The sequence below is a fragment of the Aspergillus brunneoviolaceus genome, assembly GCF_003184695.1.
Source record: "Aspergillus brunneoviolaceus CBS 621.78 unplaced genomic scaffold BO95scaffold_18, whole genome shotgun sequence".
NCBI lineage: Eukaryota > Fungi > Ascomycota > Eurotiomycetes > Eurotiales > Aspergillaceae > Aspergillus > Aspergillus brunneoviolaceus.
Window position 1 is genome coordinate 301,563 of NW_020290748.1, and position 14,294 is coordinate 315,856.

Below are 14,294 nucleotides of genomic sequence, written 5' to 3' on the forward strand. Positions count from 1 at the left end.
CACACTGCATGCAACCGAACCTTGTCCTTATTTCCCTCATGGAACCCGATTTTTCTGTTTAGTCTCCATCAATATTCCTGGCCTCGAGCTTGTCCTTTGCTGTCAAAACTTTGTATTGAGACAAAGCTTTCGTGATGCAGACTTTGTCAGGATATCCATCCAGATATCCCGCTCATGCAAGACTTAAAAAGGAGTCCTGCGACCAATTCACAGTATCACACCATGCCAAGAAGTCAAAGTCCTCAGTCAAATCACAGTCCAGAAGCCAGCCCTGCGGCAGGTCGGGGTCTTCATTCCATACAGCCGGGTGCGGAACTGGCGGGGGAGAAAGAACCTGGTCCAATGCCCATCGAATGAATTTCGCCCCCTTTTGGGCCACCTCATAATTCCCGTCGTGGTTCTGCACTAGCGACGTCAGATGGGAAACAAAAACACTCAGTTTCTGAACGGCGCGGGAGCGGAAGTTGGCCGGTAGCGGTGGCGGGCTCGACGGTGGTTTCTGGGAATTGCGCCCGGCAAGTAGTTGCGAGGTCAGCACACCTGCGGCAGGCAGGCCCATGTAGCACAACTGTAGGAGATGGGTAAGTCAGATGATTGTGATCCCAGAGCAGAGGGTCTGGAACGGTCAAAGTAGTCGTACATCCCAGGACATGTCGATAGCGGACTTCCCCGATCGAGCTTGCATGGCAATGGTGTCCAGCAGTGTCGTCAGAATATCCACGGCGCTCTCTGTAAGACCTAGTGATGTGACTCCCAGGCGCTTGAGTAGGATGCGATGCAACAAAAACTCCTGGTAGGTGAATTCCATGTGTGCGAAGACGCGGCCCTCGTCTTGGGCTGAGCGGTATGCACCCGTCGCCGCTTCCTCGGCCGACCAACGCATGAAGGTAGGCAGGCTTTGTTGCATCTTTCGGCACTCTTGGATCAAGTCTCTGCGCCCATTCTCGCGGAAGTCAGTTTTGAATCATAGTAATGCTAGGAATCTCAGATGTAACGAACTCGACTTTGGCTGTAAGATTCCGGATCTCGGGGCTTAGCGACAGCTCTAAGGTGCTTTCTCGCAGCAGACTCGTCATCAACACAACGCGAAGCTTGACACCCACCGTGAATCTCCCTTCTGTGTTCCAACCATTCGCATCAACTTTCAGTAGTGCGGTCTCCTCCGTGGTACCAGGACAAACCATCTCCTCATAGGAAATATCCAAGGGAAGCGGGAGATGGCAGTATCGCGAGCAGATCCGGGGGGGACGCCCTAAAGAGGTTGCCAGCTCCTTGTCCATTGCATACGCACACACCAACACCCGCTTCCGGATCTCCACCAAAAAGAAGGGGAGGCTTGGTTGGACGTCTCGATCGGATTGATGCAGGCCGAATGCATAAACGATGGTCGATAAGTCTCCGAGCTTCTGCCACACTCTGTAGTCTATCGCAATTTCAGCCGCCGTTCAATTTCGCTTGCGGGCGAGAATGTACGAAGGAGAAGTGTACATACCGCTATCCCCAAACATCGAAGTCAGAAGGGCTACCTGCTGGATCATGAGCCAGCAAAGGGGATCACTGCTGGTTGCGGCGCTGTTGCAGAACTGGCAGCACAGCTCCCCCGCAGTAGTGGAAATGCTTCGAAGTTGAGCCTTCGACAGTTCTGACGGGTTTTGATTAGTGAATACGGGATCGCTGTCGGGGGAATTGAACAGTGCTGTCCCAAGCAATGCAAAGAAGAGACCGACGGTCTCCCACCGTGCCGTGATCGACTCAAAATACTCGTTGGCGCTCATGGCTGCGTGCGTTCGGATATCCTCCGATGTGTTGGTACAGATCTGGCGCGACAGGCGTAGTAAGGATGCGTGCGTGTCCGGAGAGCCACCCACGGCCGAGTCGTACATCCTCTCCATGGAATCGCACAGGGCACGTGTCAAAGCAGGGCCTAAAACCCATCCAGGTGAGATCTTGTTCTTCAGCTCAATGATCGCACGGAACCAACGGATCTTCTGCAGGTGCAACAGAATCCAAGCCCCACGCTTGATCTGATCTGAGTCACGGTCGGTTGGGTGAGCCGTGGTCGTCGATGCCGCCGCTTCAGGAGCGAGATCATCGCTTTGCAAGCTATCTTCATACTCGCTAAAGATGTCTTGGGCCAAGACTAACCCGAAAAGACCTGTTCTTTGGTTCCGCTTGTTCTTTCCAGCACATCGCGGGAGGTGCTGGTCGCATAGTGTCTTGGCGTCTTCGATCACCGGCGACAAACCCGACGGCAAAGCTGGCAGCGGACCTTGCGCGGCTGCGGTGGATATTCTCTTATCCACACGAAAGGTGACCTGATTGTTTGGTCTTTGCTTTCTTGATCTTCGTGATGAAACGCCAATGGGGGATGCACGCGGCTGGGTCTGAGGAGCTGGGTGATAGAAGCAGAGCTCATTTCGATTGGTGCTGAGACATCGTCCACAAACGGGACTCTGGTGGTCGCATCGTAGCTTCGCTTTTCTGCATGGCTCGCAGGAAGAAAGCTGCCCGTTGCGACGAGGGGTTGCCATTTGAGACCGTAGCCTTCAGCAAACGATCTTGGAGAGTGGCACACGCAAGAGATAGGGTGGGGAGAAGAAAGACATTCAGAGCAGATTGAGAATGAAGTTCATCGCTTATCGCTTTGTGAGGCGCGGCCCTCGGCATCGGAGTCGGACCTAGCATGCACTATTGCCTATTCCGGTAATTTCGACAGCCGAACTCCAATTAAACACGGGCCTCGCTTATCAGAAGGGAAACAACCCTGTGTGTCACAACGCGCATATTGCGCCTGTCATATCACTGATTTCATTGTTCCGATCTACGAAAGAGATATAATAAGTAGTCTTTCTCTGGCAAATTTGACCTACGCCAGCCGAAACATGGATAAGAACAAGCCAGAATGTCACAGGCCGCTCATCTATATTTTGGGAATCTGAAGCGATACCAAATAATTCAAATCGCGTGTTGTATCACATATCTTCTGTATCTGGTCCAGCTGCTGTCATTGATGTGTCATTGTGTAGGAAGTCGATCCCGATTTTGGCCCCCATGGTTTGAAGGCATCAGGGAGATGTGACCGAAGAGGGCAAATAGATCGCTGATAAAAGGATCCGAGGCATATCCAGGTGCTGCTACGGCTCTTTCAACTCGGCCTTATTTTTTTATTCTTTACTTATACCTGCAGTCCTATATGTTAGATTTTAAATTTTGTCTGATTCTCGTTTACTACTATAGAAAATACTAATAATTCCGTCTGTTTGGTTTCTACGAGGTGTTTGTATTAACTATAAATATCTGACGCTAAATTACTATAAAAACTTGGAACCTGACCCGGATAGACTATTATATTTTAAGCTTTAGGTAATTACGTATCTCTTCTTAATTCTTCTATTTAATTTAACTAAGTATTTTCTTACTATAAAATGTATTTCTTGCTTTTTATTTTAATATTTATTCTTCTTTTCTCTCTAGTTTTTTTTATTTTTTTTTTTAGCTTTTTTGCCGCCAACGGTAATTTTTTTTCTATTCTAGATATTCTTAACCTTAAAGAAGCATACAACTAAAAAATCTCTATAAATATTAATAATTTTTATATTAAGCTGGCCAGCAATTTTTATAATATTTTAGTTCTATATTACCACCGCAAGAAGGACTATATTTACGCCGAATATTATATTCTGGTTAATAAGATTAAAGAAAAAAAGATTTATTATATCGATTATAAATTCTTACTGGAAGTAATTAAGCAGAGTTTAATAATCTTTTAATTATATTTTTTTTTCTTCTTCTTAGCTAATAAGCAATATAAGATATAATTAGTATACTAATCTAAAATAAAAAATCCAGCAAAGTTTATACCGGTAATAATACTGCTACTAATAAAATAAATATTCTGTTTTTTTTTAAGTTTAAAAGCGGGCAGCTGTATCTACAGTATTAGACGGATAGCTTAAATAAATAAAAGATATAATAATCCTATACCGTTAATATTAATATAGTCTATTTAATAAAAATAATAATTTATATAGACCGCCCGGAGTAGGTAAAGTTCTATTTTAAGAATAAATAATAGATTCTTAGAACTGCCGGGGGAGAAACTAAGCTAACAACTAATATATAAACAGAACAAACAGAGTTTAAGTTCGGGATATATTACAGCAAGATAATTACTATTAATATTTATATATATTAAATATAGATTAGCACGGAGTTGGAGAATATTATAAAAATAACAAAATTAAAAAAAAATTCTATACTAGATACAAGTACTGGTTCTGTAGAAAATAAAATTATAAATATAAATATAAATACAAGTACTATTATAATAAATATTACCGCTATAGGCTCTTGCTTCTGGAAGAATTATTATACAGATAAATTTAAACTTCTATTTCCGAACTTAGATTAGTATTGCTAATATGTTTAGAAGCTTTTTATAAAACAGAAAATAATTATTTTAATAAATTAGTTTATACGGCTGGAAAGTATACTTCTACTTAGTCTATAGAAAAAAAAAGAATAGATAAATTTTATAACTGTAATACGGAAAGATTTGTAAAGCAATATAATAATAAATAGTATATTTTATCTAGAATAGGCTTACTGGTATATTTTTAGGAATCAAAAATAGATAATCTGTTACTAAAGAGAATAAATAAATAAAATACTTCTGCAGTTACTAAGACTAGTATTTGTACACTTTTGGTTACCTATAATACTGGAATCAGGGAGATGTGACCGAAGAGGGTAAATGGATTGCTGATAGAAGAATCTAAGGCACATCCAGATGCCGCTACAGCTCTTTTAACTCGGTCCTATTTCTTTATTCTTTATTTATATCTGCAGTTTTATATATTAAATTCTAAACCCTGTCTAATTCTTGCTTATTACTGTAGAAAATACTAATAATTCCGTCTGTCTGGCCTCCACGAGGTGTTTATATTAATTATAAATATCTGACACTGAATTATTATAAAAACTTAGGATCTAACCCGGATAGACTATTATATTTTAAGCTTTAGATAATTACATATTTCTTCTCGACTCTTTTATCTAATTTAATTAAGTATTTTTTTATTATAAAATATATCTCTTGTTTTTCGCTCTAATACTTATTTTTTTTTTTTTTTAGTTTTTTTTATTCTTCTTTTTAGCTTCTCCGCCGCCAACGGTAACCCTTCTTTTATTTTAAATATTTTTAATCTCGAAGAAGCACGCGACCAAAAGATCTTTATAAATACTAATAATTTTTATATTAAGCTAGCTAGTAATTTTTATAATATTCCAGCCCTATATTACTACTGTAAGAAGAACTATATCCGCGCCGAGTACCATGTTCTAGCTAATAAGATTAAAGAAGAAAAGATCTATTATATCGGCTATAAATTCTTGCTGGAAATAATTAAGCAGAGTTTAATAATCTTTTAATTATACTTTTTTTTTTTTTTTTTTTAGCCAACAAGCGATATAAGATATAATTAGTATACTAATCTGAAATAGAAAATCTAGTAAAGTTTATACCGGTAATAATACCGCTGCTAATAAAGTAAATATTCTGTTTTTTTTTGAGTTTAAAAGCGGGCAGCTGTATCTATAGTATCAGGCAGATAGCTTAAATAAATAAAAAACACAGTAGTTCTGTATTATTAATACTGATATAGTTTATTCGATAGAAATAATAATCTATATAAACTGTTTAGAATAGGTAAAGTTCTATTTTAAGAATAAACAGCAAATTCTCGGAACTGCCGGGGAAGAAACCAGGTTGACGGCTAATATATAGACGGGACGGACGGAGTCCAAGTTCGGGGTATATTATAATAAGACAGTTGCTATTAATATCTATATATATTAAATACAGATTAGCACAGAATTGAAGGATATTATAGAAGCGGTAAAATTAAAGAAAAATTCTATATTAAATATAAATATTAGTTCTGCGGGGAGTAAGACTGTAAGTATAAGTATAAGTATAAGTACTATTATAATAGATACTACCGCTATAAGCTTTTACTTTTAGAAGAATTATTATACGGGTAAGTTTAAACTTTTATTTCCGGGCTTAGATCGGTATTACTAACGTGCCTAAAAACTTTCTATAAAATAAAGAATAATTGCTTTAATAAGTTGGTTTATACAGCTGGAAAATATACCTCTACTTAGTCTGTAAAAAAAGAAAGAATAGATAAATTTTATAATTGTAACACGGGAAGATTTATAGAGCAATATAGTAGTAAACAGTATATTTTATTTAAGATAGGCTTACTGGTATATTTTTAGAGATTAAAAATAGATAATCTGTTACTGAAAAGAATAGATAAATAAGATACTTCTGCAGTCACCGAGACTAGTATTTGTATACTTTTGGTCACCTATAATACTGGAATCAAGGATATTAACTAGCTTTACAAGTCTTCATTGATATCGAGAAATGTGTTAGTGTATATAAAGATGATGAGTAAATCAGAATACAAAGCACTCAAACATTACTTTCTTCTCACTAAGTGTTTTCGAGCTTATGCTGTATAGTTCTACCCATGAGACTAGAAGTGCTAGTATCCCTTTCATTCCGTTTGGACTTGCAATACGTTAAAGGAGACAGATCAACGGTGTCCAGTCAAGCGATATCTCCTCTATCTCGACACAAATCCCCGCAGTATCATCATGCAGGTCCATTTGATTGACCTCTCCAGCCCTGTAAAAAAGAGTGCATTTACACTTCCACATACGGCAACGACTCATCGCTAACCTCCGACCCGGGCGTCCTCGCCGCCGTGAGTCTAAAGGTATTCAACAGCTGCAACCGGAAGCTCGTCTCTGCCACGACAAAGTTGTACTGTGCAAGGCAGTCAGAAGTATTAGCCATCACGTGCAGGACCTGTTCCACCGCCTCCCTGTTTTTAAAAAGTGAGAAGATGACATACAGTAGCCCATTTCTGGCGACAGGAAGTAGGAGAACAGCACGTTGGAGGTGTCGTAGTGGGCGGAGATTCTGATCTGCGCCTGTTCGATGTCGTTGCTGCAATGAGGATCCAGCTGCGCCGGAAGCCCCGGCGGTGTTGGGGGAGGAGCTATGCCCTAATTAGGATTACATCTCTACACACTGACTCTCACAGTGAGTAGCACACCGCAAGGAGTTTCAGCAATTTCTCCCCCTCACAATCTACATCCCGCAGCATGTACAACTGCGCGAAGCCCTATATCGTGGTTATTTAAGGCCGAACTGCCCCAAAGCAGTTCAACTCTCACCAAATCTGCACCAGCAAGCAGCCGGCTCCAAAACGTCGGTCTCCTGTGAATGCTTTCTCTCTGTTCAAAAGGTTAATTGGTGATCGACCAAATCACAATCCTCTCTCGAAAGGTTACACGAGCCCCCCAGCCTGGAAGGAGATCCTCGGCCCAGGCATGCGCTATACCGCTAGCAGATGTCCCTTGTTATTGAGATCCACTGCATATGAATCTACCGGTATCTGTCCCGCGATCTGATTCATCGTTTTGTTTCCCGCCGTGGTACTACCGGAAAGAATAGCCAGAAGAGCTGCAGACACTATATGCCGGCATCAGATCCATGCGGGAGTGGTGTCGGAAAGATCTTCATGACTTCCCGCATCGCATCGAGACATACCCGACTTACTTATCCGTTTCGTCCCGGCATACCAAATTCGATTGGGAAAAGTAGGGGAGTAATATGGAAGATGAAGACAAAATCGACCACCACGCATTTCTCAGCGGGACAAGTTGTGCAATGTTCACATCACCGTTCAGGACGCATCTCAACCTTGTGTGTCACCATGACATTGGTAGTTTTCACAGTGAGTTCCGGCTCAGAGACTGCAATTCTAGAGTGGATTTGCAAGAGATGCGACTGCAAGCCGGGTCTATTCGTCTTTTGAGCCGGACCGTTGACGCTTGGATTTGTGGGCTGGGCAGAGTACGCAGAAGGGCAGAATGATCAGGATGGCCGCGGGAACTCATCGGATTCTCCGATACCAGGATAGTAGATAGTTCCGTCGGCGACATCCCCAAGAGCTATAGTCCGGACTTCTGCGGAAGGCACATTCGAGGTGTCTTTGATCATGAAACATTCAAATTGGCACCAATCCTTTTTGCTCGAACACGGCTCTCCTAAGAGGTGAATATTCTCATTCCCGCGGGATCAAAGGATCTTCGAAGTACGTTATAAGCCACAGACCTCACCTATATACCTCTTTTACTCCTGTTTTGCCTTCTGATCTTCCTTTTATTGGCATTATTGGCATGTTCTACCTTTTCCTCTTCTTCTATTCCTCTCGAGTCTTGCCTATCGGGTTGTTTTCGCTGCCTTGACCACTGGATTTGTGCCATCAGCACATTCCGCATCGTCCCCCTTGCATCTCGGACCTGTCATTTCTGTTACCGCCAGACCCAATTCTCGCTTCTGTACCCCGTGTTGATTGGAGCTTTGCAGGCGGATCAATAGTCCTGCCCCTGTCAATTCGCACTAATCATCCGCTTGATCTTTTCATCATGTAAGGGTGGTTTCCAGGGATGAAGATGTCCCAGCATGTGCGAGAGCAACCGACGGCGGAGGTCCCGATCAGCAGCGATCAACGAGCAGTCAAATCCCATGTCAAATCAAACGTGTTCTAGCGCCGCACAGACGCTCGGTACATATGTTTGTATTGACACAGGCCGCTGACTGCACTAGCCAGAATAACGCTCGAACAGCGCCATACTTGTGCGAAACCTTCTTTGAGTGGCTCCCACCAACCCCCCATTTAGGCCCCCATGTGCATTATCTCAGCTCTCCCGCGGTTGCTAGTCGGAATATCCTTGTTAACAGGCGTAGTGATTGAATCGTGGCTGCACAGTGAGATTATCAATCCGGAATTGCCTTTCTTATTCCCCAATCTCACTAGTCGACTCTCTCGTTGAGCTAGATATCCTGTCAGGGTGCTCAGCAACAAAAGGGGCAGTAGCAGTGGCTATTTACAAGAAGCTCGGTAACAACACACGGAAGGAATCAGATCCAGTCCAACCTAACCCCACGGTCACGTAGATGAGCTGACGCCTGGGAGATCCAGCCACCGGGGTTGCGGTTATCCCTGGCTGTCGAGTGCCAGCCCGTGTGTCGGGGAGTCGAGACGTCCGTCGTTGAGGCAACATTCCACCAGTCGTCACTATCCGGCATACTAAAGTCCAAGTCCGCGAGTGTCAGAAGCTCATCCGCACCACTGTCCGTATTCGCTCGACTAGAGGAGGTGCTGCTGCTGCACAAACGGCACAGCTTGTACAAAGCCAAACCAAATCGCTTGGTCTCCTCCACGCTCACCCAAACAAGCGCCACCGGGGCAGTCGGATGATGCCGGGCGAGCATGTTCGGATACGAGAACAGCCCCAGTCGGCGGCAGGTGGCCACCAGCGCAGTGAGAAGCTCGTAGGTAGGTTCTGGGAGCCGGAAGCGGCAGTTCAGGTCCACTTGGATCTCCGGTTTGGCCGTCAGCACGGCAAATATCAGTTGCAGAAGGATGCTCTGGTATGTCGCCATGGGCCATGGTCTGCTATCGTCAGGGTGTCCCATCGACTCTGGTACATGCCATTGATCCTGTGCGAGGTTACCCTTCCGACTCGACTAGTCTTGATGGATTGGGGTGATGTCCACGCTCACTTTTTGAGCCCTGATCGCCGACAATAGTCGGTCGTGGAACCGCATCGCCGTGTGCCGCGCCTCCCGGTCCCCTTTGATCAACAACCCCATCATCAACATGGATTGGAGGAGGATGCATGGTTCCTTAGCCGGGTAAAAGGTGGTCCGATGGAGGAACGGCCAGATGGGATGGAACTTGTTGAAGTAGATGTCGATATACTCATGGCCGATCCACCGGGATGCGTCGGCGACTGACGCCACAAGATCGATGCTGAGAAGCCCCCGGGTTTCCGAGGCGTTTTCACAGCCCTCCTCGTGAGCGAGATCCAGATGGGGATTAAGTGAGCAGCTCGCCCCTCGTCGCGCACATCGAGCACAGGGACTGCCGCCATCACAGCGTTCTTTGCGAGCATGGCAGTTGCTGCAGGCCTTGGGTGTCCGGGCCGAGGGAGGCTGCCTGTCGGGATGGTAGATCCGGACATGGCGGCGGAGAAGGTCGCTGGATGAGAAGTCAGTAGGGCTGTCCTGCATAAGAGACTGGGCAGTGGGGACATTCCTTCTGGCTAAAGTACTGCTACAGTGTGGGCAGCAGAAGCGATGGGCCCGGTCGTGGCGTGCTAAATGTCTGTTCAGATGTTCTTTGCGCTGGTAAGTCGCGCGGCAGCCTGGATGAACACATGGGAAATGGGACTTGGCTGGTCGAGTATTTGCTTGAGATGGCATTGTTTGAACTTTCAGAAAAGTCGCACAGTCGTCAGCTTTCGGTGGTGAGTGGGATAGAAATGGAAGTGGCGGAAGTGACAAAGATTCTCCCCCCTTTCGATGTGGGATTGACTAAGCTCTACCAGTTGGCCGGCATCCCACTCGGTTCATCCCACCGGTTCCATCTATATCAAAATATGGAACCCGTGGGGGAGGAATGTATAAATGCCAGCCACCCGGTCTTCATTCTTAGCGCAGATTGGTCTCCAGGGTAGGCTCACTACAATGATTGACCCGCAGGCCCCTGACTCCGAACGCGCGTTGAACGAGGATGCGACGTTGACTCGCAGCTACACTGCTGATGCAGAGAGCTACACACACCAGACCACTGAGCCCACGATATCTAAGCTACCCAGTCTAGCCAACCTCCCGGAGTACGAGCTGGACTGGGAGCCGAATGACCCGGCCAATCCGCGCCTCTGGCCGATCTGGTACCGAGGCCTGACGGTGGTCACCATGAGCCTGGGTGCGACCGTGGTCAGCCTGTTCAGCACACTGTACACGTCTGGACTTCCCGGTCTGGAGAAAGAGTTTCACATTTCGAAGATCGTCGGCCTCCTCGGAGTCACAACCTACCTCTGCGGCATGGGCATCGGAACGATCGTGTTCGCGCCGCTGAGCGAGATCATCGGCCGGCGACCCGTGTACCTTTTCTCGATGGCCCTCTTCTTGATCCTCATCCTCCCGAGTGCGCTGGCCACGAACATCGAAGCCATTTTGATCAGCCGATTCTTTGGAGGCCTCTTCGGCAGCGCGATCATGGGGAACTCGCCCGCCTCAGTGAACGATGTGGTCTCCGACGAGCACCGCGCCATGGCTTTCGGCATCTGGTCCATCGGTCCGACAAACGGGCCCGTCTATGGACCAATAATTGGAGGCTTCGTGTTCGAACATCTGGGGTGGCGGTGGACGAACTGGCTAGTGCTGATTATCGGGGGTGCCATCCTGGCCTTGATGGCGTGCATCCGCGAAACCTACGCGCCGGTGATTCTGCGCCAGCGAGCAGCCAAGATGCGCCAACAGACTGGCGATCCCAAATGGTGGACGCGGTACGATGCCGGGGAGAGTCTGTCCGCCAGAGTGAAGGCGGGCTTTAGCCGGCCGTTCGTCATGCTTTTCACCGAGCCCATTTGGTAAGAGATTGCCCAGTCCAGCTCCTCGTCAACGCTTACTTACACTCGAAATCTCAGCATCTTCTGGGACGTCTACGTCGCGCTCATCTACGGCGTCCTCTACCTTTGCTTCGTGGCCTTCCCCATCGCCTTCCAGACTGAGCGGGGCTGGTCTCCGGGCATGGGCGGTCTGTCCTTCGTCGGAATCGGCGTCGGCGTGCTGTTGGCCATCGCATCCGAGCCGCTCTTCCGCAGGCTCATCAACCGGCATCGCAAAGATCCCGCCACTGGCCTTGTGCCCCCTGAGGCCATGGCCAGCGTGGTCTGCCTGGGAGCCACGCTGCTCGCCGTCGGCCAGCTGTGGTTCGCGTGGACGTGCACGCCCAACGTGCACTGGATCGTGCCCATCCTCTCCGGTGTCCCGTTCGGGGCGGGCAACGCGTGCGTGTTCATCTACGCCAGTAACTACTTAGCCCGCTCGTACGGGATCTACACGGCCTCGGCGCTGGCGGGCAACATGCTCACCCGCAGCATTATGGGAGCATGCCTGCCCCTGGCCGGGCCTTCCATGTATGCGACACTGGGGTTGAACTGGGCGAGCACTTTGCTGGGGCTGGTGGAGGCGGCGTGCATCTCCATCCCGGTGGTGTTTTACTTCTACGGGCATCGCATCCGGAAGGCCAGTCCCATGATCCAGGAGATGGAGAGGATGCAGGCCAGGGCGTGACACCGTCGCGTGGTGGTGATAGATATAGAATATTGTCTCGCGAATGATTTGCCGAGTAATGGAATGATATGGATATCAAGTGGATGTTACTATTCTGATGTACTGTCCCTCATGTGAAGAGTCCAGCCCTGTGCTAACCTCTTTCGGGTCGACATTGCCGCGGAAGTGTACAAGCCCTAAGCGCAATCCCCTCAGCCTTCACAACTGCAACATTCTGCGGAGAGAGATGAGAATCCAGTTGGTTGTATATTATTCGAATAAACTAGGAGTGGCAATGCATCACACTCGTCGGCATACAACCAGATTTAAAACCAGAGCGCAAAATGTAACTGCATATCACTGTGCTGTACTCCGGCGTGATGGTTCGCAGGTTGGCAGGCATATACCATGTAGCAATCAGTGTTCTGCGAATCCATCAGTTAGCAGGGTCTACTTGAGGTAGAGATATTTGGTGCATGAGGCAGGACGGTCAGGCTTCTTTAAACAGCTGTTCCTACACTGCAAATCAACGCGGTGATCTCAGGTGCTCAAAGCATAACTAGTACAGTATTGTGTCAGTGGTCAATTTCTTTCTTATTTACACTACCTTCATTTTAGCCAGTCTGAGCTTTCGCATCCTAATAAAAAGGCCATTTATATATAAGTTAAAATCCTCACCTACAACTTAGCAACCAATTCTGTGAGAACGGGTGCGGCCGATGTTTGTAATCTCCACCATTGTTCAACATCCTAATTCCTCCCAACTACCGGCATCCCACCTGCCGGCATTCCACCCGCCTGACGTAAAGGCTTCTTAGTCACTTGGAACTAATGACAAACCCTGCAGCATTGATAACCAACTCTAGGCTCCGGAGATCTTAAGCGGGATGCCGGGTAAGCAATCCACATAGCGGGCTCAACTTGACAAATCTGTCATGAACTTAAGATCAGCATTGAATTTGACCTCACGGTTCGAACTTATAAGTACCTCGATCGGACACACTCACTCGACTCTACCAGCATTGCCAAGTCCCTCGCATCCTGGGTAAACTCCAATTCTCTCTCTGTTTCCCTTCTCGAACAACAATGGCCCCCACCCTGAACATCACCCACATCGGCACCGCCACCGCCATCCTCGAGATCAACGGGGTCAACTTCCTCACCGACCCGTTCTTCTCGCCCGCCGGCACAGAGTTCCCATCCGGCCACATCGTGCTCCGCGTCGAAGACGACCCAGCGCTGCGCCTGGACCAGCTGCCCGTCATCGACGCTGTCCTCCTCAGCCACGAAGACCACGCTGACAACCTCGACCCGCCGGGCCGCCAGCTGCTCGACGCGCGCCCGGTCTTCACGACCGTCGACGGCGCGCGCAACCTCGCCCCGCGGCCCGCCGTGCACGGCATGGAGCCTTGGTCAACCATCACCACGCACATCGCCGGCCAACAGTTCACCATCATCGCCACGCCGACGCAGCACGTCCCCGGCGCCGAATGCACGGGGTTCCTCGTCACGGCCGAAAGCTTCGGCCGGGGACGCGACAACCTGCCCAACGCCATCTACTTCACCGGCGACACGGTCTACATCCCGGAGCTCGAGCAGATCGCGGCCCGGTACCACGTCTGCGCCGCGGTGATGAACCTGGGCAACGCGCACGTGTCGATGCCGGAGGACCCCGAGGGCCCCAAGCTGCAGATCACGATGGGTGGCAAGGACGGCGCGCGGCTGTTCCGCGCGCTGCGGGCCGATGTGCTGGTGCCGATGCACTACGAGTCGTGGGGCCATTTCACGCAGTTCGGGCAGGAGCTGCGAGAGGTGTTTGAGGCGGAGGGGATCAGTGAGAAGGTGCGCTGGTTGCGGGGCGGGGAGAAGGTGGCGGTGCTGTAGGCATTTTTATCGGTTGATGTATGTTTCGTGGCTACACCAGAATGGGTTTATAGACTAGTTGGGGATAGAAGGTACTTGGGATCTAGTTATGTTTGGTTTGAGATTTGTAGCTTGGTGGAATTTATATGCATGATACTTCCGGCCCTCTTCAGTGTTGCCGCACGATTGAGCTCTCCTTTGCATTTCTTCTGTCGCGACAAGT

The 14,294-nt window shown here is 47.7% G+C and overlaps 4 protein-coding genes across 4 annotated transcripts; 2 read left to right on the top strand and 2 right to left on the bottom strand.

Moving 5' to 3' along the window:
- Positions 1 to 30: 30 nt before the first annotated feature.
- On the bottom strand, positions 31 to 2,569 carry BO95DRAFT_491618 (Zn(II)2Cys6 transcription factor). Its single transcript, XM_025590649.1, has 4 exons — positions 1,493 to 2,569; positions 1,000 to 1,423; positions 641 to 932; positions 31 to 568 (listed from the first exon to the last, which is right to left on the bottom strand). The coding sequence occupies exons 1-4, from the start codon at positions 2,529 to 2,531 to the stop codon at positions 173 to 175; spliced, it is 2,151 nt and encodes a 716-aa protein (XP_025444428.1). The 5' UTR covers positions 2,532 to 2,569; the 3' UTR covers positions 31 to 172.
- A 6,435-nt stretch (positions 2,570 to 9,004) lies between these two features.
- On the bottom strand, positions 9,005 to 10,351 carry BO95DRAFT_357939 (Zn(II)2Cys6 transcription factor; the record flags this gene model as incomplete). The annotated part of the gene is made up of 2 exons (XM_025582379.1): positions 9,005 to 9,586; positions 9,650 to 10,351. The coding sequence occupies 2 exons, from the start codon at positions 10,349 to 10,351 to the stop codon at positions 9,005 to 9,007; spliced, it is 1,284 nt and encodes a 427-aa protein (XP_025444429.1).
- A 264-nt stretch (positions 10,352 to 10,615) lies between these two features.
- On the top strand, positions 10,616 to 12,229 carry BO95DRAFT_451556 (MFS transporter; the record flags this gene model as incomplete). Its single annotated transcript, XM_025588085.1, has 2 exons — positions 10,616 to 11,523; positions 11,581 to 12,229. The coding sequence occupies 2 exons, from the start codon at positions 10,616 to 10,618 to the stop codon at positions 12,227 to 12,229; spliced, it is 1,557 nt and encodes a 518-aa protein (XP_025444430.1).
- A 1,065-nt stretch (positions 12,230 to 13,294) lies between these two features.
- On the top strand, positions 13,295 to 14,092 carry BO95DRAFT_461659 (MBL fold metallo-hydrolase; the record flags this gene model as incomplete). Its single annotated transcript, XM_025588837.1, has 1 exon — positions 13,295 to 14,092. The coding sequence occupies one exon, from the start codon at positions 13,295 to 13,297 to the stop codon at positions 14,090 to 14,092; it is 798 nt and encodes a 265-aa protein (XP_025444431.1).
- Positions 14,093 to 14,294: the final 202 nt, after the last annotated feature.

What these genes read in the sequence shown, in the direction of transcription:
- BO95DRAFT_491618 (XM_025590649.1), bottom strand. Translation starts at nt 2,531, where the DNA reads ATGGCAACCCCTCGTCGCAACGGGCAGCTTTCTTCCTGCGAGCCATGC. An exon ending in AATCTTACAGCCAAAGTCGA is followed by an intron (nt 933 to 999) that starts GTTCGTTACATC and finishes GAATGGGCGCAG; the next exon opens with AGACTTGATCCAAGAGTGCC. An exon ending in CTATCGACATGTCCTGGGAT is followed by an intron (nt 569 to 640) that starts GTACGACTACTT and finishes CATCTCCTACAG; the next exon opens with TTGTGCTACATGGGCCTGCC.